Genomic DNA, 26,919 nt, shown 5'->3' on the forward strand with positions numbered 1-26,919 from the left:
GAAAATATTATAATGCCATTAATTTATATAACGGCACACTTTACCTAGAATAAGTTCAGTCTGTTCAACCTATCTAAATATACAGAATATATCAAAATAGTATCAGGCCCAGAGAGCAGCAAAGAAAGTGATCAGCAAATATCCAAAGAGCCACTCCCACCCCTTTTACATCTAGGGTGCAGCTAACAAGCCAGGCCTGGCAGAAAGAATTGGTCTGAATCAATCAGCGTCTCACTACTGTTCCAACAACCTGGTCACAAGAAAAGTCAACAGAGAAACTCTGCCAACAAGTTGCAGTTATACAAAATCATTAGCGATATACAATGACGGTAAATCAGTGTTTTTTGTTCACCCTCTCATGTAATGCAAGAACAAGGGACAGTCAATGCAGCTAAAAGAGAACAGATTTAAAACTAATAAAAGGAAATAAATTATGTACTGTGTTTTTAAAAAAAATAAACACCCCCCCAAAAAACAAACAGACAAACAAAAAGCCACCAAGAAATCCCCAGCGTGTGGAATTCATTACCACAAAATGTCAGTGAGGCCAAGAACTTAGTGGGATGCAAGAAAATGAAGATGGTATGGATAATGAAAACATTCACAGTTACATTAGATAGGATTGGTTTTTTAAAAAAAATAAAATGTATAAGAGATATATGTAAACTCTTTCTGAAGCATGTGATATTAGCCACTTTTGGAAATGGGGTACTGGACTAGATGGACCACTTGTCTGATCCAATGTGGTATTCCTGTGTCCTACTTGAGACATGGGTTACTACAGCCCTTCCAGAGAAGGTGCATTGGGAGGCATCCATTGATAACTGCTCAAACCATTTTTTGAAAAATTGTGTTTCCACCTAAGTGCACTGGCTGGCCCCATTTCTGGGTCTCACTTGTCAGAAAGCAGGGCAGTAGTCCAAATACTCAAAGATTTAGCAGATTAGTATTTACCTTTCAGTAAATTGAAGATGCATCTAGAGGTCTGGCTAAGCTGGTGCATGTAAATACTCTGTGGTATCAGTTCTCTGGTTTCCCTATTGGTTTCTGTAGTTTTAAGCTTGTGTTTTAAACTAAAAGTTAAGCATCTGGGACCTGATCCTGTAGCATCAAACTCAGTAGGAGTTTTTACATTGACTTCACTGAGCATAAGATCAAGCCTTAGCCCTCATGGCTGCAGACAACACTGTTCAGATGCCTTACTGAGTAAGTCAAAACAATAGATGTCATTGCACACATAGCAGAAGTCATATTGACTCCAAAGAGAGTAAGATTTGGCTTTAACAGTTTCATAGGTGATTGCCTCAGCAGAAACATTCCAGCTATTTTGGGACTGGGAGATTGAGAAAAATCGTAGCTATGATCTGGACTCATCATTATGAGGATAAGAACCAGGCATCTCTGAACTTCTCAGAACTATAGACCTGGTCTACACTAGGAAATTAGGTCAATATAATTATGCCATTCCTGGGTTTGAAAAATCCACACTCCTTGGCGATGCAGTTAAATTGATCTAAGCCCCGCATTAGACAGCACTAGGTTGATGGGCGAATTCTCCCATCGACCTAGCTATCATCTCTTGGGGAGGTGGATTACCTACCCGTCAATGTAGTCAGCATCTTCACTCAAGTGCTACAGTGCTGCAGCAGCTCTGTTGCAGCATTTTAAGTGTAGACAAGCCCTAAGTCTCTTTATGCATCAGTCAGCTGCTAGTCTGTGTGGATGTGCAGTAGTCAATCTAATCCTCCTTTATAAGGGCAGGAGGTAGGGAAGCCACTAGACTTCTCAAGTTGTTTTGCATCTGTAACGGCACTGAAATTCCCTCACAATCACCAAGTCCAATTAGAGATAGAGTTGTACAAAATGTGGATTTTTGTAGTGTCAGATTGTTACTTGAAAGAACAAAATCTCCCAGTGTTACTTTCTGAACAAATAACTCTCCTGTAGGAATCATAAACTTCTCCTCTGGACCTGAACAAATATCTATTGCCGTTAATGGAACTCTTTCTTGCCAGAACAGTAACTCCTCTTGATTTACTGTTCAATCTGTATGAAAAACCTGACTGACCTAATTCAGCTTCAATTTTCTGTACTCTTGAGGACACTAAATGAGTCTCCTGCAATTATGCAGTATTACAGCCTTTTTGTTGTTTCAGGAAGTTTCAAATCTTGTATCTCTTTCTCAGACTACGTATTGCATCCTATTGATGTTGAGACAAAATAGTATGTAGAGGAGCAGTGCTTAAAATACAGATCACTGTTCTAACTGGTAACTTCTTTAAGGAATGTACGTGAAGTAGTGCTTTGCACAGAGTGATTTTGCCAGGGCCAATTTAATTTCATGTGCCCTCGGTTACCATTTGTATGATTCTAGTCCATTTCATATAGAAGCAGGTATTTTGGGGTCAGCATTGCTCTTGTATATCCCAATAGCTCCAGTAATCTAACAGATTACTTGTTTTCAGGCCTTCCAAACTGAGACATCTGCCCTCCTGTTCTAATGGACAGACTACCAGGGTTGGTTCACTATACCACAGAAATGAAAGTGCAAGATTAATGGTCAGTGAACTCTGTGGATTGTGGTAATTTACTGTAACAAAAGGTAAATTTAACACCAGTCCAGTGTTCAAGGCCCTCAAAATATCTCAACTACTTCCCTATGTAATGTTAAAGTTCAGTGAGTGTCTGCCACTCTAATTTAACACAAGATACAGCAAAGGGACTAGTTAAGATCTCTTAAAGGGATTTTTTTAAAAAGAAATCTTCTCTGGTGACATATTTATGAACGGCAGCTTTGTAGCATGGTAATGCAGAACTGTACTATGAATAGATTATTCATTCTGTAAATTCACTCTTCAACAGAGAATTAATTTATATCGCCACTGTAGCTGCTTCCTTATGCAATACTGTTTTCATTGTTTCCATTTTTAAATACCATAGACGTCTACATAGCGTTGTATAGTACTACTACAATGAAAAATTGCCCAGGCAACTATTAGGTGACCAAAAAAAAAAGGTGGGAGGAGATTTACTCTGTTTTTTTTGTATTAGCACAATATTGCAATGTTTAGATTATATACACGTCAGCAGAATATTTTTTCCTTAAAAACCTTTCATCAAAAAAAATTTTTTTGTTTTGCTTTGCTTAAGTTTCATGGAAACTGGGACCTGCAGAAAATTGACCTGTCAATATGTCCAATCCTGCTCTCATTAAAATCTTTGGTAAAACTTGCACTGACTTTAGTGGTACATCAGTGTGCCTGTAAAGTATCATAGAGGAGCAGTGATAAGCAGGCCTTTTTACATCAGTGTGCCTGTAAAGTATCATACGTGGGGCTGGTTGCATCACCTGTTATGCAGCTTGCGGTCCAAAATATTTAATGACTGGATTACTTAGAATTCATTCAGAAATTCTTGCTGGTTATTGATTATAATCCATTTTTATCTAGTTCCTCTGTTTGCCAGAAGCTGGGAGTGGATGACAGGGGATGGATCACTTGATGATTGTCTGTCTTGTCCATGCCCTCTGAAGCACCTGGCATTGGCCACTGTCGGAAGACAGGATACTGGGCTAAACGGATCATTGGTCTGACTCAGGATGGCTGTTCTTATGTATTATTTTGGAGCAGAGGTGATGTGGAATAGGAATGGGTGGTGTATGTGGCTTTAAAAAGCATAAGTTACAATTGCCTTTTTAGGTATAAGCAGTTCTCTAGTTTGGTTGGTATGACATGGCCAATATCCTTAACATTTTGCTTTAACAAATTCATTTACCATGTTGCCAACTAGTCTATTAATGCTATTATCAATTTCTTACCTGTGTTATATTGTGATGGAGAGAAGATGAGTGATAGTATGGGTTTGGCTGTGAGTCTGTTATCCTTTTCAGGAGAGAGTAGGATCAGCCTTTTAATTTATGTAATCAGACTTCCCTTATAAATCTCCAGAAGTGTGTATGTCACGTGTAGCATGGGTAGACTAGATAAATTCTCATCTCCATGGCTTTGTAAAAAATGGGGACAGAAATTCTCTCCTCTGGCTCCTATTGTTGATTCACTTGCATTGCAATGCAGATCATGGCCCAAAATGTTTAACAACTGGACCACTTAGAATTCATTCAGAAATTCTCACTGGTTATTGGTTATAGTCCATTTTAATCTCGTTGTAAGAATTCCATGGTTGAAATTACACTGAAGTTAGACAGCACTGTATTTCAAAAGTACCTAAAAGCCAAAAGGAATATTAAACCACACATACATAGTGTCATTAAAAGTAGCATTTTGGGGTTCATGTTTGTTTGTCATTGACTGCCTGATCAAATATGCTGAGTTACAAGTAAAACAAAACAAAACAAAACACCAGTTTACAAAGATTATATAACTACCAGCACTACAAACTCACTTTGGAATTTGAAAGTGAAGCTGTATTCTTTCTGGCTTGTGCACCATGGTTGGTCTTAAAAGAGTTTGCAACTGGAAATTAATTTTGTGGGGGGTGAGTGAGCCAGAATAGAATCCTAATAGCTCTGCAATGCCAACAGTTTGTTTAAAGAATAAAGAAAGTGAAAACTTAAATTTTGTCAGTAGAATAAGCACGTAGGGTTTTGATCACCAACAAGAAACAGTTCCGCTAAATAAGAATATTGCATTCTTACACAATCACTATTCTGACTGCAATCACACTTTAAAGAGACCTAAAATAACACCCAGTCATTTTATAACATTTTTTATTTGTGCTTAACAAACTGGCCTGCAGACACAAAGTGCTTGAAAGCATGAGTAGAATAAATGTGCTGAGTTGCTGTTCCCATACAACTAATAGCTAAAATTAAGAGGAGGGAAGAGAGTCTTCATTGTTTGGTATCAAGGGTATTCCTGCAGAGTAAATGTAAGTCTGATTTTTTTCTCCATTCCTAGAAGTGCATGTTAATTCAGAATAGATGGGTATTAGAAATTGACTGGGTGTATGAGATCTATTGCTGATATTACCATATAATATTGATAACTACTGACAGATCTCTCCTGATATCTTTCCCACATCCTTTATCATCTTAGACTTCAGGCTCGAATTGCTCACAGAATCCAGGAACTGGAGAATTTACCTGGCTCTCTGCCTCCTGATCTGCGAACCAAAGCTACAGTCGAGCTGAAGGCACTTAGGTTACTGAATTTTCAGCGCCAGGTAATGCCTTTTGCTGCAGGGACATTTTTGCCGTGATCACAATTGAAAGTGATCTTTCTTCAGCACAGGATGTGTTAGCAATAGACATTTATGAAAGTACTGAGTTTAAAGAGGAATGTCAATATTTGAGCAAACTTAACTGAAAAACGCTATTCATAGAAAATCAAACTTACATGATCAGTATCTTTTGCGTCCTTTATTACTGAAGATGTATGTGTTCTCTCTCTCTTTCCCCCCTCCCGCTCCTTCCCTCCCCACCTCCTGTTTAATCCTGAAGTGTAGTCCTTAAAATCCAAATTTATGATCTCGTCTTTCAGGGAGATCATGGGGATGGCACAAACTGAGATAAAAAAGGAGGACAGGATAGGCTGAGAGTCCACAACCCCTTGTTCAAATACAAATACAAATCAAAAGAAGTGCCTCTTTTCTGATCGTCTCAAAACCTAGTGGGTCAAATTTTTCTAAGACCCAGTTGCATGTTCTCAGTGATCCACGTGTATGATTGTTGTGTGTTCCTCACACTGACCCCTATTATCAAAAGGCCTGTGGTAATGTGCAGGCTGTGCAGCGAGGCCCAACAAGAGCATGTCCAAGTCATAAGTTTGCTCAGATCTTGGGTGCAGGCACAGCATAAGAATTTTGCAAAGGGGCTTTGCTGTGCTGGCCTCCCTAGACCCTTGCCATTTGGGTCTCTCAGCTGGCCTGAGAGCAGCAGGGGTGTCATTTGGTTGCTCTTGACCCTGCCCCTATTGGCCAGGCAAAATTGGTTCCTGGGAGAAATCTTGGGGACTAGTACAGTTTAGTAGTACGTGTACCAGGCTAGGTGCATCCTCCTCCCCACTGCCCTAGTGATTCCTTTATGGTAGAACCTTGTCTGAAGCCAGTTCTAAGAAGCAGCATGCTATTCATGCTGTGCATTTAGAACTGGGTGGCTCTGCCCCTCTCAGCCTTAGTAATTCCCTGCTGCTTCCGCCATTCCCCAATCTGATGTTGAAAATGAATGTCCCTTGGATGTGTGTGGGGTCAACCACGTTCAACACCTGATTTAAAACAACACACAGGTCATCTTGTTCTACCATACTTTGTTAAAATGGATTTTCATCTTGGTTGGGCCCTTCCGTGCCAGCAGGACAATCATTTTGAACACCAGCTTGTGAGGGAGGAAGGATTGTGATATCTGTCATGTTTGACCCCTAATGTCAGACACACCACTTGTGGAGCTGCTTATATAAGTGGCGTTCATACCTCTGCGTAGAAAGAGGAAGATCCTACAAAGAATGAAGAGCTTTTTAGGATGATGATCACCTTCTTGCTGCAACTGAGGATTTCAGGATCCAATTTTTCAGTATCTCAATGGAAAGTGAAAGGGAGAAGCAGGATTGAAGAGCCCATGAAAAGTTAACTTTCTACCTTCGTAGGCTGTATTGATGACTAAAATTGTTCTTCTGTGTGTGTAGAATGATGGGTTTTTTAAGTTTGTCTCTTCTTGCTGGTAGCTAAGACAAGAGGTGGTGGCCTGCATGCGCCGTGACACAACACTGGAGACAGCACTGAACTCCAAAGCCTATAAGCGCAGCAAGCGCCAGACTCTGAGGGAAGCCCGCATGACAGAAAAGCTTGAGAAACAGCAGAAAATAGAACAGGAGAGAAAACGTAGACAGAAACACCAGGTATTTTAACCTCCGCTACTCCAGAATTAATGTATTCCAGATACAGAGAAATGCCATTGAGTTAAGTGGTAGACCTTGCTTTGCTTGGCCAGCTATCACTGTTTTATATTTAGGGATCCCAGATTACAAAAACATGACCTACCAGAGGCCATACAGTAAGCAAGCGGAAGAGTCCAGAATTTGGGTGTTCGTAGTTTCAAATCCTGTGTTCTGTCAGTTAGACTACGATGTCTCAGCTGATTTATTATTTTCTTTCTTTAGGAATATCTGAACAGCATATTGCAGCATGCTAAAGATTTTAAAGAATACCACCGGTCTGTGGCTGGGAAAATTCAGAAACTTTCTAAAGCTGTGGCAACTTGGCATGCCAATACTGAGCGTGAGCAGAAGAAGGAAACTGAGCGAATTGAGAAAGAAAGAATGAGAAGACTGATGGTAAGGGGTCTTTTGGTAAAATGCCAACTCTGGCATGCTCTACAGTAACAATTCTAACAATGGGAGAGTGGGGCGGTGGTAATGTGGTAGATTAAGATGTAGCATATTTTTTTATACTATTGGAAAGAGTTCAGAAAAACAAATTTGTGGGCTTCTGAGGATTAGGAAGGCTGCTGTGTAAGTTACTTTGTAACTGGGCATTGCTGATCAAACTTTGCTCTAAATACTGAATGTTGCACTCTTCAGATTTGACTGCCAAACAGCCTGTTTGCTAAGATCAAATTCAGTATCTGTTTAATACCTGATATATACTTTCAAGGACTCGTATACTTCCTTTGCATGATAAGGGCTCTCTGATCAATTAGATTTTGACTAATATGAATCTAAACATACCTGGGAGATTAGTTGTATGTGCTTTATAGTCGTGGTAGTGACATTATTTGTTTGACTTTGTTCACTTTGAGCCATATTTACTTTCGTTTGTGGTTTCAAATAATATTTGTAACTATACTGCCGCCCATGTGTATATTTGTCATTACTAGTAATCTGCTCATGATAGTATAACTGCTGTTTTGTAACCTCCATTAAATCACCTAATCTTTCTAATTTCATATTTCAAAAGTTTTTTTACAACAGTGCAGGTATATTGCAAAGTTCATTAGTATATTCACCACATGAAGACCATGGATCTTGTTCTAATGTTTTCCTTATAGTTCCAATAACTATTTATGCCTATACTTTTTTTTTTACAATACTCATCAGGAACTTAGTTTGATTATGATTTATGTGTCAAAGAATACATTTGCTGTGTAAATTATTTTTGTAGAAAAGTTAAAGGGAAAAAGGTTATTTCAGTGAATAGCAGTAACTATCTCTCCTCTCTTCACATTGTTTCTTCTGCCCAGTCTGGCTTTTTAAAATATACGTATTTAAGCAATGATGATAAATACAGTATTTTCTGCTAAGAGCAACACTAATTCCAGCTGACCATTAATCGTCGGAGTTATGGTCCAAAGAAAGCTAGCAGCAAGAGTATCTTTCTTCTTCTCTCTCTCCTCCCCACCACCTCCCAATAATACTACTTATAGTTTCTTTTGAGGGGAATGTGTGCTGGGAAGGCTTCCCATGTTACTGTGTCTCTTCAGAGTGCTGTCGAAGTGATCGGCAGGCATATCTAGATTAGGAAAATAGCTTGTGTTTTTATAACATCTTAATTAACACATTTTAACTAAGATAATTTTACATAGGACTTTGCACCAAACGTAGACAAGGCAAGTTGTATTTAGAAGTGTGTTAGCTGGTTATGGTTATCACCTTAGAGTAGGCTAATATTTTCTTTTTAGTATTAGTAGAAATCTGGTAACTTTGTGATCTAATTCTGTTTAACAGTAGGATTCACTGAGATCTACCAACAGTAAATCTAATGACTGGGAAACTAGTTATTCTCAATTTTTACAAGCATATGAGTGACACACTTTCCGTAAGGCACAACACTAGTGAAAGAGCAAGTAAATGTCTAATTTGGGTGCAGATGTGGCGCAAAGCCTAAGTGCTTGTCCAAAATCTGTCACTACCAACTATAAGGGCCAACTAGATTGGTTTTAAATCACTACATGAAAAATACAAGTACATGCAAAATACAAATGAAGGATTTGCAGAGGAAAAGAACAAATCTTTTGGCCCTGAGGCCTTTCTAAAGGTTATATACCAATCTACATTATAGAGATCCTTTAGACTAGCAGTAAGTAGAGACAATTGCCAGTAATCTAGCTGCTCAAACTGTTGCCATGTTAATTATCAGAAATAAAACATGTAGGTTTAAAAAGGTACTCTTGCTGTTTTAAAAATATTTTTACATCCTGAGGTGAATGAGCTGATGTCAGTCCAGAGTTCGTATGTTAGGAGCACGTAGGTCCAAAATCATTGCTAATAAAAGTGAGGAGCAGCATGCCATCTTGATGTACCTTCAGACATGCCCAGAACACTAATATCCACAGCTTGCTGCTGAGTTCATCTACCTGTGGACTGTGAGTTGTCATCTTTGTTTTCAAAGACAAATCACTTGAGGATCATCTTCTGTCAGATTTGCTGTCAGAGGCACTTCAGGTATTACTACCCCAGTGCTTACCAAATTCACAGTTGAATTCTTGTGAGGACACAACTGCATGTTGAGTAACTTGGACTGTGTGTGCACTACAGAGTTTGTGCTGGCATAGCTATACCGGCAAAGCTGCCTAGCATAGACTGAAGGAGTCCTGCTGGGGTAGGAAGACTACCTTCCCAAATGACGTTAGCTAGGCCAAGAGAGGCCCTCTTCTGTCAGCCTAGCTGTGGCCACACTGGGCTTTTAATCAGCATAGCTGTGTTGCTGGGGGTATGGTTTTTTTCATATCTCTGACCCATAACTATGTATATAAGTTTGTGTCCGTCAGGCCTATGCTATGTAGTTATTTCATTCCTCTAGTGAAATGTAGCCCAATTCATGTTTGTAGCCCAATGGCATGTTTGTTGCAATTTTTATTTATTTTTCACCCTATATACCAAGAAGTTTGTCTTTTGAAAAGTAAATCTGTTTAAAGATCTCTTCTCCTCTCAAAGATCATGTCTAGAATAGGAAAATGGTCATGTTTGAAAACATGCTAGCAGGAAATCCTCCTCCTAATTCATAATACCCAAAGATTATTATTTATATTGGGTGAGATTTCTAAAGGCACAGTTCAGAATTAGACATCCCGCTCTCATTACCTTTCAGTAGGAGTTGTGTACCTAAACCTAATGTGGTTTGAGCCTTTGAAAATCTTTGCAGCCTTCTATAAGGCTGTGAGTTTCCCAGGGCCTTTACCCATTCAATGTATCAAAATGTATACATTTCTTCCCTTCCTGACCCATTTCTTTTGTAGAAGGTCCTCAAGTTATCCTGCACCTCAAAAATGGGAGTCAAAGACCTTTCAAATACACTTCTATAGTTCCAGTGCTAATGGTAGTGGTTCTTCTCTGTAAGTGTCTATACCATGAATGTTGTTTTTCTGTGTTGGTAGGCTGAAGATGAAGAAGGCTACCGTAAGCTGATTGACCAGAAGAAAGACAGACGTCTGGCATACTTGCTGCAGCAGACAGATGAGTATGTGGCCAACCTGACTAATCTGGTGTGGGAGCATAAGCAAGCACAAGCTGCCAAAGAAAAGAAAAAGAGGAGGAGAAGAAAGAAGGCAAGTAGAAAACTGAGCAACAACTAATACCTTTCCCTCCCCTTAGTGTAACTGTTGGTGGGTGAGGCCAGAAGATGATCTTGTCTGATCTCCTGCATAACACAGGCCATAGAACTTCCCCAAAATAATTCCTTTTGAAATAGAGCATGTTTTAGAAAAACATTCAGTCTTGATTTAAAAATTGTCAGTGATGGAGAATCCACCACAACCCTTGGTAAATTGCTCAAATGGTTAATTACTCTCATGGTTAAAAATATACATCTTATTTTCAGTCTGAATTTGTCTGGCTTGGGCTTCTAACCATTAGATCATGTTATACCTTTTTCTACAAGATTAAGAAGCCCACTATTAAATATTTATTCCCCATATAGGTACTTATAAACTGGAATCAAGTCACCCCTGAACCTTCTCTGTTAAGCTAAACTCTGCATTGGTCTTATGCATATGAGCGTGCTTGAAATTTTATGAACTACGAAATTGCTAACATTAATTGAGTATAATTTTTTGTTCCAAAAGTCTGGCATAAGAAATCATGTGGTTTATGCTATACAAATACTGAATTAGCTCTTTAAGTGTCAGTTTAATAATCAACATGAATAATTCCATAGATTGGAAGGGACAAAAGATTAGAAAATTTCACTGGGTTATAAATTTGGTTTATTGATAAACATTCAACAAGCAAACATTAGCCAACCTACTATCAATTAGCAATAAAGTGCATGTCTCTTACATTCTGTAGATTGGGAAGGTGAGAGAAGATGCCAACAGAAATTGGTCCAATAAAAGATATTACCCTACCCACCATGTCTCTTGTAGTCACATAGGATTTGTCATAGTGTCAGGTGTCCTGGCTTTAGCAGTGGATAATGTGCATCAGAGAGAGACTGAAAACACCACCATGAAGCGCTTGCTAATTGTGCAGTGTTTAACTTGGAGGCACAAAAAGTGATTATTCCTTCTTGACACCTGCAGTCAGCCAGTTTGCCCTCCGAACAGTTATCTTGAACCTTCCAATTCTGAGCTCAGCTCAATCCTATACATAGTTGACAGGGGCAGTGGACAGAGCCAGAGAGAGATTATTTTGTTTATGCCTATTTTGTGCAAATAGAGAGAGCCTGGAAATAGTGTTGTTTTCTATCTGCATTCTTACCATTTAGTATAAGCCTTTTTAAAATTCATTTTGGATGCTATGAAACATTTCTTTGTTAGTCAGTGAGAGTATGGGTGGGAGTTAAGCAATATTATTTACTTAATAAAATAATTCTGTAAGAGAAGTCGTTAAATAATAGTTTGGTACTTTCATGACACCGCAGTTCCTTTCATATCTCGAAGGATGGGCAAGATGACCTTCTAGGTCATGTCTATCTGTAATTCTCATGGGATGAGTCTGCTTAATATGAGAGAGAAGAAATAATGGCTCAGAACTTTTTTTCGCTTGTTCTGCATAAACAAAGAGTGCACCTGCTAATTTTCCTGGCTGTTTAACCTTACAGAATTTGAAATGCTTGCTTAGGTTTCTCCACGTAGAGTAAGAGCATGTTAAGTACAGTATCAAACACCAATCTATAATAACTGGACCATGTTAAGGACGACAGACTTCAAAAGTACCCTTTCCTCTCCTCCAGCCCCCTCCAAAAAAAGTCAGCTGTGCCTCTTTAAGAATATGTTGTAATACAGAAAGGGCCAACGGTCAGTCCTCCAAAATGAGGGAGGCAATATCTTAAAAAAAATCAAAAAAAAATCTCATTTCAGGGTACTTGGCCTACAATTATGGCAAGAGCAGCATTTGATTTTAACACCCCTAATTCTCCCTACAGATATCACACAGCATCAGTGTGCTTGGCTTATACACTGGTATAAACATAATGTTTCCTCGTATTTCTGTTGACACTCTTTTGTGTCTGTGAATGAACCTATTCCAGTATTTTCTTAGTGTAAGTCTGTGCTCAGATGAGAGCATCTTCTGGTGATGTCAGTGCATGCATAAGTCTCTAATGCTGAAAAATTGTGTCCAGACAGACCATAAATATCTGATGCAATGTGTTCTGCCCCACTCAAAACGTAAGGGAAAATTAACAGTAAAATTTTGTGCTTTACCCTGATCATTTTCAGCTTCTTAATGCTAGTGAACTCTGCCATCAAGCCATTTTGTTCATCTATCAAGAGAGAGATGAGTACTAATAAATATGGCTTGTGCTTTGATTTATAACTGTGATTTCATATGTTACTTAAGTTTGACCCACAGCCACCCAGCAAGTTGTCATTGTGCTACTCAGCCATATACTTTGGATACCTCTGTTCTTGTATTACCTAATCAATTGAAAATACGGTTTAATCAATTAAAAACATAATTAAGTGTTCCATTCTTACATAGGAGCAAGACAAGAGTCCTTTAGGCTTGCTCCCAAGGGTGAACACTGATAAAGTGGATGGTGCAGAAGTACTTCTCCTTTTTAGCCTCACTATTTATAATTAGGAAATGAAGCCTATTTACCCAAGGGGCCAGACTGGTTATGAAGAATCCATTTTGTGCTCTTGGGGAAATAGGGTTTGGGATTTTTCTTCTGGCTATAATTCTGCACTTGTCTGGAATAGCTCCTTTTGAACTGCTCTGGTCTCTTGAACAAGCGCAAAACTGGGCCACTCGCTTTCAGTGGAGTTGCTTCTGATAGGAGCCCAAGATTTTTTCAAGTTCTATAGATAGTTCGTATTGTACAAGTGGTAGGAAAACAGACGGGTGACGTTCATGATGTAGTCCTTTGTTTAGGACTATAGCTGACTTTCTCAAATACTCCAAGCACATATGTAATGTAGACAGAATATGTCTTCAGTATTAAATACATGAGTGTCAGTGTTTTGCCCTCTCATATTTTTGTATGTACACAGCTTTCTATTTGTATTGTGAAGACACTAGCATGTAGAGTAGAGCCAGAATAACCAGGAGCGTAGCTAAGATGAGGCATTACTTTATGAAATAGTAAATGAGACATCTGCTCTGTAAGCACATTGATGTCTGAGATCAGCTGAGAAGCACCTCTTTATAAACAGTCCATATCACTCACTGTCAAGGATGGACATTGTTTCCAAGTCCTTCTCCTAGTCCCACTTCACCTTCTCAGCCATAGATATGAAGAAAAAAGAAAAGGAGTACTTGTGGCACCTTAGAGACTAACCAATTTATTTGAGCATAAGCTTTCGTGAGCTACAGCTCACTTCATCGGATGCATACTGTGGAAATTGCAGAAGACATTATATACACAGAGACCATGAAACAATACCTCCTCCCCCCACTCTCCTGCTGGTAATAGCTTATCTAAAGTGATCACTCTCCTTACAATGCATATGATAATCAAGGTGAGCCATTTCCAGCACAAATCCAGGTTTTCTCACCCTCCCCCCCCCCCCCCCCCCACAAACTCACTCTCCTGCTGGTAATAGCCCATCCAAAGTGACCACTCTATTTACAATGTGTATGATAATCAAGGTGGGCCATTTCCAGCACAAATCCAGGTTTTCTCCCCCCCCCCCCTTTCAAAAACCACACACACAAACTCACTCTCCTGCTGGTAATAGCCCATCCAAAGTGACCACTCTCCTTACAATGTGTATGATAATCAAGGTGGACCATTTCCAGCATAAATCCAAGTTTAACCAGAACGTCTGAGGGGGGGAGGGTTGGGGGCTGAAGGTGACGGCTAGTGGTGTTCTGTTCCCACCTGCAGAAGTGAAGAAACAGATTGATAGAGCCAGAAGAGTTCCCAGAAGTCACCTACTACAGGACAGGCCTAACCAAGAAAATAACAGAACGCCACTAGCCGTCACCTTCAGCCCCCAACTAAAACCCCTCCAACACATTATTAAGGATCTACAACCTATCCTGAAGGATGACCCAACACTCTCACAAATCTTGGGAGACAGGCCAGTCCTTGCCTACAGACAGCCCTGCAACCTGAAGCAAATACTCACCAACAACCACATACCACACAACAGAACCAGTAACCCAGGGACCTATCCTTGCAACAAAGCTCGTTGCCATCTGTGCCCACATATCTATTCAGGGGACACCATCACAGGGCCTAGTAACATCAGCTACACTATCAGAGGCTCGTTCACCTGCACATCCACCAATGTGATATATGCCATCATGTGCCAGCAATGCCCCTCTGCCATGTACATTGGTCAAACTGGACAGTCTCTATGCAAAAGAATAAATGAACACAAATCAGATGTCAAGAATTATAACATTCATAAACCAGTCGGAGAACACTTCAATCTCTCTGATCACGCTATCTTACAACAGACATGGGGGTCGCTATCTTACAACAAAAAAACTTCAAATTCAGACTCCAGCGAGAAACTGCTGAATTGGAATTCATTTGCAAATTGGATACTATTAATTTAGGCTTAAATAGAGACTGGGAGTGGCTAAGTCATTATACAAGGTAGCCTATTTCCCCTTGTTTTTTCCTCCCCCCCCCCACCCCCAGACGTTCTGGTTAAACTTGGATTTAAATTTGGAGAGTGGTCAGTTTGGATGAGCTATTGCCAGCAGGAGAGTGAATTTGTGTGTGTATAGGGGTGAGGAGGTGAGAGAACCTGGATTTGAGCAGGAAATGGCCCACCTTGATTATCATGCACATTGTGTAGAGAGTTGTCACTTTGGATGGGCTATTACCAGCAGGAGAGTGAGTTTGTGTGTGTGTTTTTTTGGAGGGGGGTGAGGGGGTGAGAAAACCTGGATTTGTGCTGGAAATGGCCCAACTTGATGATCACTTTAGATAAGCTATTACCAGCAGGACAGTGGGGTCGGAGGAGGTATTGTTTTATGATCTTTGTGTGTATATAAAGTCTGCTGCAGTTTCCACGGTATGCATCCGATGAAGTGAGCTGTAGCTCATGAAAGCTCATGCTCAAATAAATTGGTTAGTCTCTAAGGTGCCACAAGTATTCCTTTTCTTATTGTAGGGAGAGTCGTCACTTTGGATAAGCTATTACCAGCAGGAGAGTGAGTTTGTGTGTGTGTGTTTTGGGCGGGGGGAGGGGGGGGTGAGAAAACCTGGATTTGTGCCGGAAATGGCTCACCTTGATTATCATACACATTGTAAGGAGAGTGATCGCTTTAGATAAGCTATTACCAGCAGGAGAGTGGCGTGGGAGGAGGTATTGTTTCATGGTCTCTGTGTATATAATGTCTTCTGCAGTTTCCACAGTATGCATCCGATGAAGCGAGCTGTAGCTCACGAAAGCTTATACTCAAATAAATTGGTTAGTCTCTAAGGTGCCACAAGTACTCCTTTTCTTTTTGCGAATACAGACTAACACGGCTGTTACTCTGAAATATGAAGAAAAAATATTTCAGTTCTATATAGCTGTCATCGCCCCTCAAGTAATTCTCTATTTGTCTGTGGCATAACTGAATAACCAATGTGGAATACCCTCTTTTAGGTCCATTGTTGTTTCTGTCCCTGTCTGGAGAGTTTTCTAGTTAAGTAGGCTGTAATTTATTGATCCTGAATGTGCGCATCTTTGCCATCTGATAATAGTTTGGCATGTGTTAAGTTATAATTACTGCTGCTGATTGGCTACAAGTTGTGCACACAGATAGTCTGTGCTAAAAAATCCTGTTTGTGTTACCTCATCTTGCTAGTTTGCTTGTTTCATCTACCTGTTATGTTAGACTGCAAGGTCTTGAGAGGTAGGGCTCTCATTTACTATATGTTTTTACTATGCCCACGGGGACAATGACGTGGCTGAGAATTCTAGATGCTACCACAATATAAATGTTAAATAATAGATTTGCACAGTGCTAGTAATAAAAATTTTTCTTCCAGTGCATTTGCATATTGCTTCCTCCACTCAGCATCCAAATCAATGGGAACCATTTATTGTAAATGGCTCTGCTCTCTTGTGCACAAACTACTCTTTACACAGTGTATGACGCTGAGGCTTAGTGACTGATCATTTGTTTTGCTGTGCAAGGCCTCCTGTTGGAGTTAGTGGGTCTCTTTTCATTGGCTTTAATGAGTTGATCAAGACCATATAAATATTAAAGCGTTTCTTCCTAGGTAAGATGATGGATTCCTATCTACATGTCTGCTCTTATCTCTTTTTGTTCACACTGTTCATTCCCCCCAAGCCATGCATTTAACCACCATCTTTGCCTTTCTCTCGCTCTGGTCTCCGTCTCTTTTTCCATGCAGGCACTGATGCCAGGCAACCACTCCTTGATTCTCTTTTCTCTCAGTAACTCCTTAAAACATGTCCAGAGAGACTTGTAGAGCTTGGTCCCACTTCAGACAAATGTTTCCCAGTAGTCAGTAGGAAATGTATGTAGGTTGGCAAAACTCATGTTTAACTTCACGGGGTGTCACTTTTCAGTTTATTGCATTCCATCCCTCCAATCTGTGCATTTGTCTCTTGACATTGTAGGTTCATTGGCACAGGGACCATGTCATCTTGTTGTCTGTAGAGCACTTGCAAATTTCTGGTGCTACATAAATAACATAGTCACAATTTTAAATTTTCCATTTCATTGTTTCCATCCACTCCAATCTACTGATTCATCTTCCTCACACAGTTGCCATCAAGCATTTCCACTCCAGGTGTACCCCAATACACTGTTTCAAGGGGGTGGGGGAGAACCTAGTCAACCAGTGCAGTTTGAGCAGTCCAGGTCAAACCTGTGCCTCCATGAGTCATCCTAATGCTATCATGACTCACCCTGTTCCCTGCTTTCTGTAAACTCTACTCTTTGTGCGCCGTCACCCTGTTCCCTGCTTTCTGTAAACTCTACTCTTTGTGCGCCGTTCACATTCTTCCTGTCAACACAAATAGCCACTGCCCAGGAGGGCTGAACTGAGCTCCCTCCAGACCTCTGTTAATACTGCTCTTGTCTGGTCATCAGGTATTGCTGTTGAGCCACTCACAGGGCATGACTCCTCTTCCACTGTTCTGAAAGAGACCTCCCCTTATCTTTGCCAGCTTAGGAAGGGAGGAATGAGTGACTTTTTTTAAAAAATGAAACCCTTGAGTTCCTAGGTCATCTGTGTGAAGATTAGCATATTCTGTTTGGCAGTATGCCCCTTTGGATCTGTCCTCAAGGCATGAACTTCAGAGGAGTGTGCAGCAGTGGATGTGTACAAATCTACATTTTCAAAGGCTTTGCTCTATCCCTAATTCTTTTACATAACAATCATACCCCTGGGACACAGGTTTCCAAACATCCCTGGCAATGCTTAACCAGTTCTAAAACCTTTTAGAAGTTTCTGAAGTACACTGTTCCTCAATAGAGGAAGAACTAAAATTGAGGGCGACAAAACGCTATATCCAAGGTTAGCAGCATTAGTTACAGGTATGATGGGTATATCACGGTTATAATGACAATCTTTACACTGTCCTTCCTTTACCTAATTTATTTGAGAAAGATCTGATATATGAATGAACAAATTGCTGGTTACTGCCTTTTTCAGGATAGTTTTCAGAAAAGAATTAATATCCTAAACTAGTTGGATTTAGGGGGTAGATTACTTTATACAAAATCAGTGTTAATCACCTGGTCTGTTTAAGCAACAACCGTCACAACTGACACAATTTGTTATCCTACTCACAAATCAGTCTGACAAAATGAAGCTTAGAGACACAGACACTTTACTTTGGTTGCAGCCATTCCTCACCCTCCCTCAAGTATTTTATCATACTACTTAATTAATATATGTAGGCTTGGCAGAATTCAATTTTTTTTTAAAATAATTTTGACATAACATCAGTGTATTTGTAATATTTTTTTTATCAATTTAAGAATTCACAGTTGCACAAAATTATGGGTTTTAACCGCTTTTTTCCTATTTTTATTCACTTAATTTTTCCCAGTTTCAGGAAATTATGGGTGTAAGAGGGTCAGAGAAAAGTTATTTAATGATAGTAGATGTTGAGATTCAAAAACTTAAAGCTTTATAGCTGTTAAAACACAAATTGTCAATATCATATGTTGAAATATACAAAGTAGATATCCTTATCTAAGTAGATCTACTTATCAAACTAATAAAGTTCTCAAGGAGCTTTCTTACTTTGCCTACCTGTAAATATCAGTTATCATCAGTGGAAATACTTTTTCATCAGTTTCTGTACGTGGGGTGAAATCGACATTTACTAATAAAAATCTGATCCTTCCAAGCCTAAATATATGCAAGATTCTTAGAGAATTGCCCCAATAGTTCATCTATATAAGTTTGCATTGCTACTTTCACTTTAGAGTATTTTATGTAGACATCAACTGATAAAAGTGAATCTGAAGACATTCAGATACCTTGCTGGCAGTCACAGTATGAAAAAACAAAACCCTGAAATGGTATAGAAAGATGGAGATCCAAGGGGAAAAAACTGTTTGCAGCATCCAGAAAATAAATCACCACAAAAATAGTTTGTCAGAAAGGGACACCCCCACCCCTCCGTACTTCTGCCGTATTGAGAAGAATAAAGCAATGGTATTATTTTTCTCTATGGAAAGAAGGGAGAAGAAGCTGAAGTCTAAGAAATGCATGTAGGTATGCAGAAAATGTGATTCCCACCAGTGGGTGCATATATATTTCCTTTGTCTACTGTCAACACATTGACTAGCTGGATTTAGGGGTTAGATTTTCCAGACTTAACGTACCTCAAACTAAAGTCAATGGAGTTACCTTGGCTTTACACTGGTGTGAGAGCAGAATTTGCCCCACATGGTATTAGCTAGGTATTTCTACCATTATTTCTTTCTTCGAAGTTTCTACTCCTTTGAAACACCAGAATCTGCTGAACAAACAGGCTTGATTTGAGGATACGATGGGTAAACATAGTGTTCAGAAGGATAGATAAATCTTGACTATCTTTATAATTATAGATTTCAGAGTAGCAGCCGTGTTAGTCTGTATTTGCAAAAAGAAAAGGAGTACTTGTGGCACCTTAGAGACTAAAGAAAAGTTAGCTTTTCTTGTTTTAGCCCACATTGCCATCTAAACAAACGCATTACTTAAAGTATGGTGCTAGCCTATAAAGAGTGACTGTCAAAATAGCCATTTTTACTAAAAAGACCTTCTTCCTGTACATTTTAGGTCAAATCTGCTTTCTGTAGTGATAAAAGTAAAATTATACTCCTGTTAGCAGTGCACAGCCAACATTGCAACAGGAGGGGGAGCTGGATTCTGTTTCTTCTTGCACATCATGAATAGAATTGTTAGCCAAGTTCTAAGTGCAGGGGAAAATCATGCCTTTCACTTACCCTCATGCTGCCCTGTTGCCTTTAGTTGGCATAACCTAAGGCATGATTTGACTTTCAGAATGCTTATTACTGGTGGTGATGCATGGGAAGAGTAGATTCCAGTTTGACTTGGGAATCAGTTTTTCTATCTGCTAGCCCTACAGTCTTGTTGTTGTAAACTGAGTGACTCTGATGTGGAATTATTGAGACATAATTAACAGAAACCCCACAATACCATTTCTAGTCACTTTTCAGACTGAAATAGCTCTTGCTAAGATCCCAGGATGGAAGCCAAAGCTGTTTTAGGAGCAACAAACAGCAAAACGTATGAAAATTATTTTATAGTTCATGCTTGGTTATACTCATCTTAGTTTGAATGTAACATTTTTGTCTGTGTTTTCATTTCAGAAGGCAGAAGAGAATGCAGAGGGAATGGGATCTGATCTTGGTCCTGATGGAGAGGTAAAAATTTTAAAAGCCTTTTTCTCAAAGGAGTAGATACTACTAAATAAATCACATTATTTATTGCTGGTTGGGAGCCAGATCCCAGAACCTTTACTTGCCCAAATAATCACATTAACTTCAAGGGACTAAGTACAATGGAACTACTTGCATTGGTAAGGGTCGGAGGATCAGGCTCATGTGTATTTGCAGATATAGTTTATGAATACACATTGACACAGTTTATAATATTTCACAGTATAAGTAAAGTGTGTTTGGAAGTCATACTGTAGAATTATGATGAATATGTCATCCCAGGTTATCTTTATAGAATATGATCTGGTCATTTTAAATGAACATCAAAATGTAAAATTAGCATTTATTTGAGAATTTTTAACTTATTATAAAGTAATTTGATTTCCTGTATTTTTCCCAAAGTTTGCTATGGCTCCTACTGGCAGTAATAGACTAATCGGTATTCTAGACTTGTGACCCACTCCATTCAGGTACCTGGAGCAGGGATTTTGGATGAGATAGGATGCACTGTCACTATAACTTTCTTCTTAAATTATGCCCTTCAGTGCCTAAAAAGATCCATTTTTATAACCAGGAGAAAATATATCCAGATTAACTATCCTCCCGTACAAGCCATTTTTTAAAGAGATCTGAAGCCTAGTCTTTGGAGCATTGTATATATCTCTGAGTATTCTGAAAATCCCTTTCAGCTTGTCCACATCTATGTGTAAAAGTGGATTTCTTGAGAACCAAGTCTTTGTGTAGTACACAGTTTATTTGTCAAATATGGTTGTAAGCATAGCACATTATATTATCGCATCGGTAGGAAATAAGCCTACATCGGACAAGCACATCTGTTCCCTTCCTAGTATGGGATCAAATGTGCTGTGTCATGATGGCTCCTTTGTCTGTCAGAAATAATTGTAAATGAAAACTTCTCCCATCATGTTCTTTGGACACTAAACTCTTCAGAGAAGCCAGTAAATATTTCTGGCTCCATAGTCCCCTCGTTCAGTTACACTTAATATTGGGATATGCCTTTGCTTGATACTTGTGGAGATATTGTGACCTACTGTTGGCCCAGGTGCTGACCAAGACACTTTTGCTGTGGTTTTCAGTTTCTTTGTTTTTCTTTTGAAGCTTTAACTTTGCAAACTCTTGTTTGCTGTCTTTGTCTCTGTGGGAAAGAAAGTTCAGATGTCTTACACTGTGACATTGGCTTTCACTTTTAGCCCATTGATGAGAGCAGTCAGATGAGTGACCTTCCGGTCAAAGTGACTCACACTGAAACAGGCAAAGTTCTTCTTGGACCAGAAGCTCCAAAAGCAAGTCAGCTGGATGCTTGGTTAGAAATGAATCCTGGGTAAGTAGCTAAACAAACTAACAGGATTTTTAATGACTACTTTCACTTCTGTTGATACTTATAACAAGAGAAACATTGTTTCATTACCCACCCTTATTTCATTTAATTTATTCAGCTCTTTATAAAATGATTTGGAAACATATTGAATCTGAGTGTGTTTTTTTTCTAAACGCCTATTCTTTTGTCTTCTGGACCAGCTATGAAGTTGCTCCTAGGTCTGACAGCGAGGAGGAGAGTGACTCTGAATATGAGGAGGAGGTATGTGTACTTACTTATTTCATGTCTAAGAGCATATGAGGGGGAAACCTTGTTTTTCTCTCTAGTGAGCAGAGGGGGAAAAAAAAATCTCATAAAGGAAAGGAACTACATGTGAAAACAATTGGAAGGACTGTTAAGCCAACAAGAAAAACTAGCCCTTAGTGGAATACAGGAGGAGAGAGGAGTATGTGTTCCATTTCTGGTTATTTATAATCATGATTCAGAACAAACAAGGAGATTCCTTTTGATAACAATATTCTATGACAGGAGATATGGTGACTCTGTTCTGAATAAACTGATACCTTGTATCTGTCAAATCTGTTTTATCTCCATATGCGTAGATTTGTAATTCTATTGAGAGACATACTTTCTTAATCCTTCTATTATTAAAAAGCTATCAACTTTGGGGGAGGAGGACAGAAGAGACAGATTTGCTGTTTGTGGTAATCAAGTGTTTGATTCAATAATAAGCAAAACTGTATTAAAAACATTTGGTAGAAGACATACACAGATCTTGGTTTTTGTAGCTACATGTAAGCTTTTGACAACTTAGCCCACTTTTTTTTTTTCTTGGTAATCTTTCAATGAAAGTGGTTGGCTGTGACCTTTCAGGCAACAGACTGTAAAAGGGGGCTGATTAAAGCAATGACTTGTCTGTATATGTTAATTTGTCTACCTTGTATCACCAGATCTTGGGTGTGCTCTAGGGATAAGGAGGCCAATGCGACTGCAATTACTGCAAATGGGATGATGGGAGCAGAGAGAAATTCACCTTAGAGTAGTTTTATTTATTTATTTTTTAAATTAAATACTTAAAAATAAGCCGCATGTGTTTCTGGGGGCAATTCTAAATATTTTCTTTTTAGTCTGTGGGCTGAAGCAGTGGTGAGAATGGTGGAATTTTCACTCACCACTCAGCATGTTAGTTCGAATATTGTTTTTATCCTCTTTTAATCTAGAATCAGAAAATATTGGCAGAGTCTTAAATTAAATATGTCAAGATGCAAAGATTATACTTAGTTGATATTTCTTCACATGTTGCAAATAGAATTGCATTGTGCACCTTTTAAAATAATGTATGTTTTTACAATTGATTTAACAATGCACACTAAGGTGTGGCTCCTGCAAAGGCTTGCACAACTACTTAGTTTTATGTGCTATGAGTAGTCCCACTGAAGTCACAATATGGCCAATTAAGCATGTGTGTAAGGCTTTGCTGATCGAGGCCTAATGACCTAACTCTGTGGGGTGCTGACAGTGATAACGCCTGTTGACCTTAGTAGGGTGGTAAAGGCTGTCAGCACCTTCAAATAGTGGGCCCTGAGTGTAGTGTAGTGTAGATATAGATGTAGAATTAGATAAGATCTTCTACTCTCTGTGTACAGTACTGGTACAGTTTTGTGGCAAACAGAAAGAAAGGGAGAAATCATTCTAAAAGTAGTTTGCATACAGGAGGCATAGGGATATTTGCTTTAGCTGCTAAGAATTTAAGTTGTTACAAAATAGCATTACTTCAAAGGGAACCGAGATTCTTGGAGAAACCACAATAAGATCTGAAACCCTTTCATCCATTTATCAGCATCTGCAATATTAATTGGAAAGAAGGTAAATAATAAATAAGGAACAAAAAGTTTAATCTATTTAAAGATAATTTTAATAAATCAAAACACTAAAACAGCTCAGACCTAGTGGATCTTGTCAGTTTGATTGGCTTTTTTGTATGAATAGAGTGTATGTTATGAATCTTCAGTACGTTTTGAAGAAGGGTATATATATGATCTTCTCAATGAACAGGAAAAGAAGAGCTGTTTCAAATACGATGGAATTAAAATGGGAAAATTCGTTTTCTAAGTGTTTTGCAGTTTGACCTTGGTTCACTTACATCACAGCAAGAAGGTTGCAGTTGACAGAAGAGAAGAGATGCCAATAACTCTTTCTTGTTAGGATTTCTTTCGTTGTAAAGCGGTGTCCAGTGAAAACTGTTGATAAAAACCTGAGTGAGGTCTGGCTGATGTTATGACCAAGAAAAATGTTACTATTCTATTTTTCTGTCCCCGCTCCTGTTTTTCTGTTGTCTCCTCTGTAGGATGATGATGATGAATCAAGTAGATTAGAAGCGGATGAGAAAATACTTCTGGATCCTAACAGTGAAGAGGTTTCTGAGAAGGATGCTAAGCAGATCATTGAGTGAGTATACACTAGAATGCCTTCTGTGGGGGAAGGAGGTGGATTTCTTACACCATCTTTAATTTTAGCTGCGTTACCTAATTTTATTAAGAGCACTTGAATAAAAAGTTACGGTTCAGAGCACTGAACAAATTGGTATAGTGTGAATAACATCATAACTCTTCTTTACTTATCTTCTAGGACAGCCAAACAAGATGTGGATGATGAATACAGCATGCAATATAGTGCTAGAGGGTCTCAGTCCTACTATACAGTCGCTCATGCAATTGCTGAGAGGGTGGAGAAACAGTCTGCTCTTCTTATTAATGGATCACTAAAACATTATCAAGTAAGAAACCGAGTTGGAGTTTCCTTCTCAAGCTGTAAAAACCAGTTTATGGCCAGCTATAATTCTGCAGTTTAACCCTTGCTTTATACATGACTTTTGCACTGTTGCATAATGATGGCCAGGTATTTGTATAATATACTTTTATTGAGTAAAGCATATTATAATATAATATAATATTTAAAAGTTTATGCTACGTTAGGAAGGTATGTAGGAATGAATGCTGCTTTCATCTCTGAGTGGATCAGATTTGTGTTGCACTGAATTGCAAGATCTCCATTTGGGTAGAAAATGATTGTCTGGAAAAGAAGGTTGTATTCTGCCTTCCCAATGGAAAAGTCACACATGTCACCTGTATAATAATATCAGCTCTAAGTGTACCTGTAATTGTCATCTTCATTGGAGAACAGTAGTGATCCAGTTTGGGTTTTTGCTTATTGTTTTAGTGACATACTTTTTATAAAATGCCACCCTAATATTTCAGTGCACTAACCAGTTGAATCCAGAAACCTCTTTATTCTGGATGCTGTTGGTTTGGCTATGGAGAGAATTGTGCTCTGAGGATAGGACTGGGGGGTGGGTACCTTTGCGTGGCCTGTGGCCACTCACTCCCTGTGGCCTCTGAAAAGTCATTTGTGGTTTCTTTTTTTTTTGGGGCACTGAGTATCTGTAGTTCCCTAGCAGATTACTGAGAACTGCAGGTGCTCAGCATTGTTTTCAGTCTGACCACTTGGCTCTTTCTCCAGTTTCCTTGTCTGAAAAATGGAGAATAATACTTTCTTATCGAAACAACAAGGATGATGTGAAGATACTTTTTTTTTTTTTTTAAGTGTTCATAGAACACTAGAAGGAAGGGCAACCTTAATTCTTACACATCCTAACTTTTCACCGATTGACTTTGCAACCCAAAAATTCTTTTTTTGTAGTTTTTTTAAAATGCAAACTAAAAACCCAGAAATTCTAGCATGTCAGGCTGGGGCCTAGATCCGTAGCACAGGCCTCTACTGCTTGAGTTAATGGTGTCGCTGGCTGCTGTAGCAGGCAGGGTGTTATTCTCTGTGGGGACCAGCACAAGTGGGGGATGAGGCACACTTTGCCCGTGAGTTTCACAGGGATTTGCTGACAATAGAGGAATGGTGAGACTCAGGAATCCTGGGTTCAATCCCAGGTTCTTGAGGGGAGTGTGTCTTAGTGGATATAGAGCCCTCTGCCCCAGTCCTTTCCCCTCCTCTTTTTCTCCATCTGCTCCTCTCTGTCTCTCTCCCTGAACCACTCTGCTCCTATTTCCCTCCTCCCCTGCCCTCTCCTCACCTCTCTGCATTCCAGTCAAGCTACTTCCTCTTTCTCCGTGCTGCCTGTGGGCCAGCATGGAACATTCATAACACAGGAGTGAGTCTTTCTGTTCTTTGTTCTGCTGTCACAGCAGCCACCTGCAGCTGGGCAAAGAAATTACAAAGTCCTGCTCAGACTTTGCAGCTCTTGGGCTCAGTAAAGACTGGAACTTCTGAGAATTTAGCAGTTAAACTCTACTAAGTCTCTACAGAGCATGTGTGAAGTGTGAATTTTTTTTCCCCCCCGAGACTTTTTGGTTGGCCAAATTTTGGTGAATTCTCATGGGGACAAGAAAAGATACATCCTTACACCAGGGTGACAGCCCCCATGCTATAACCAAATTTCAAGTCCTTGCTCCATCAAATTTCTAGTCCCCTCTCCAGAGTATGGAGAATGGTAGAGCTTCTCAATGAAGCAGCTGTAAGAATTTTTTATGTGGACAACACAGTATATTTTTCTGTAATCTCATTCTTACAAATATTTCAGCCTGAACAGTTCAAATTTGACTAAGTTATACATAGAATCCTGTGAAACTCTATATATTTTTCTAATTTTTCATTTTATTTTTCAGGAAATTTGTTTGATTTTGTTTTATCCATTTTAGCCATGTGGTGGGGGAGTTGGGTCCTGTCCCTGTGGAAGGAGAGCAAGAGGCCCTGTGGGTTGGTATTGCAAAATGAGCCCTCCTCACACACATGTCGCAGCAGCAGATCCTGTCCTGCAGGGCGGGGCCTGGCTTCCCACCATAGGCTCTGACTCTGTGGGTGCTCCAGCTCTGAAGCACCCATGGGAAAACATTAGTGGGTGCTTAGCACCCACCGGCAACCAGCTCCCTCCCCGCACTCCTCCCACTGCTGGTGGCCCCGCCGATCAATTCCTCTCCCTCCTTCCCCGCACCTCCTGCCTCCCACGATCAGCTGTTCCGAGGCATGCAGGAGGTGCTGGGGGGAGAGGGAGGAGCCGGGACAGGGTACGCTTGGGGGAGGGGGCAGAGTGGGAGCAGGCAGAGGAGGGGTGTAGCTTTGGGCAAAGGAGTGGAGTGGGGGCGGGGCCTGGGGCTGAGCACCCACGGGGAAAAGGAGGAAGCCAGCCCAGGCATTGTGACTTGGCACACTGGGTCTCAGTGCTGCTCAGGTTTGGCCTGACCGCCCTTGTGTCATGGTGACATAGGGGCAGCTGTACCAATTTTGGGTGCATGGCATTGTGACCTGGTGCATGCACTCACTCAGATTTGGCCCAGCTTCCCCTCTGCTATCGTGATGGAGGAG

General features: G+C 39.7%; 1 protein-coding gene across 6 annotated transcripts in view; it reads left to right on the forward strand.

Annotated features, from left to right (window-relative positions):
• Positions 1 to 26,919, forward strand: part of SMARCA2 (SWI/SNF related BAF chromatin remodeling complex subunit ATPase 2) — a 182,944-nt gene that overhangs the window by 48,694 nt on the left and 107,331 nt on the right. For 5 of the 6 annotated variants that reach the window (XM_073345222.1, XM_073345221.1, XM_073345225.1 and 2 more), the window contains 9 exons: positions 5,055 to 5,181; positions 6,678 to 6,851; positions 7,113 to 7,286; positions 10,325 to 10,495; positions 20,139 to 20,192; positions 21,419 to 21,549; positions 21,747 to 21,807; positions 23,894 to 23,994; positions 24,175 to 24,322. In XM_073345222.1, coding sequence (XP_073201323.1) covers positions 5,055 to 5,181; positions 6,678 to 6,851; positions 7,113 to 7,286; positions 10,325 to 10,495; positions 20,139 to 20,192; positions 21,419 to 21,549; positions 21,747 to 21,807; positions 23,894 to 23,994; positions 24,175 to 24,322 — 1,141 coding nt within the window. Of the gene's footprint in view, positions 1 to 3,526; positions 3,632 to 5,054; positions 5,182 to 6,677; positions 6,852 to 7,112; positions 7,287 to 10,324; positions 10,496 to 20,138; positions 20,193 to 21,418; positions 21,550 to 21,746; positions 21,808 to 23,893; positions 23,995 to 24,174; positions 24,323 to 26,919 lie in introns of those variants that run through there. The other variant, XM_073345226.1, reaches the window with a different exon arrangement.

Source organism: Lepidochelys kempii, chromosome 5 (genome assembly GCF_965140265.1).
Source record: "Lepidochelys kempii isolate rLepKem1 chromosome 5, rLepKem1.hap2, whole genome shotgun sequence".
Taxonomy (NCBI): Eukaryota; Metazoa; Chordata; order Testudines; family Cheloniidae; genus Lepidochelys; species Lepidochelys kempii.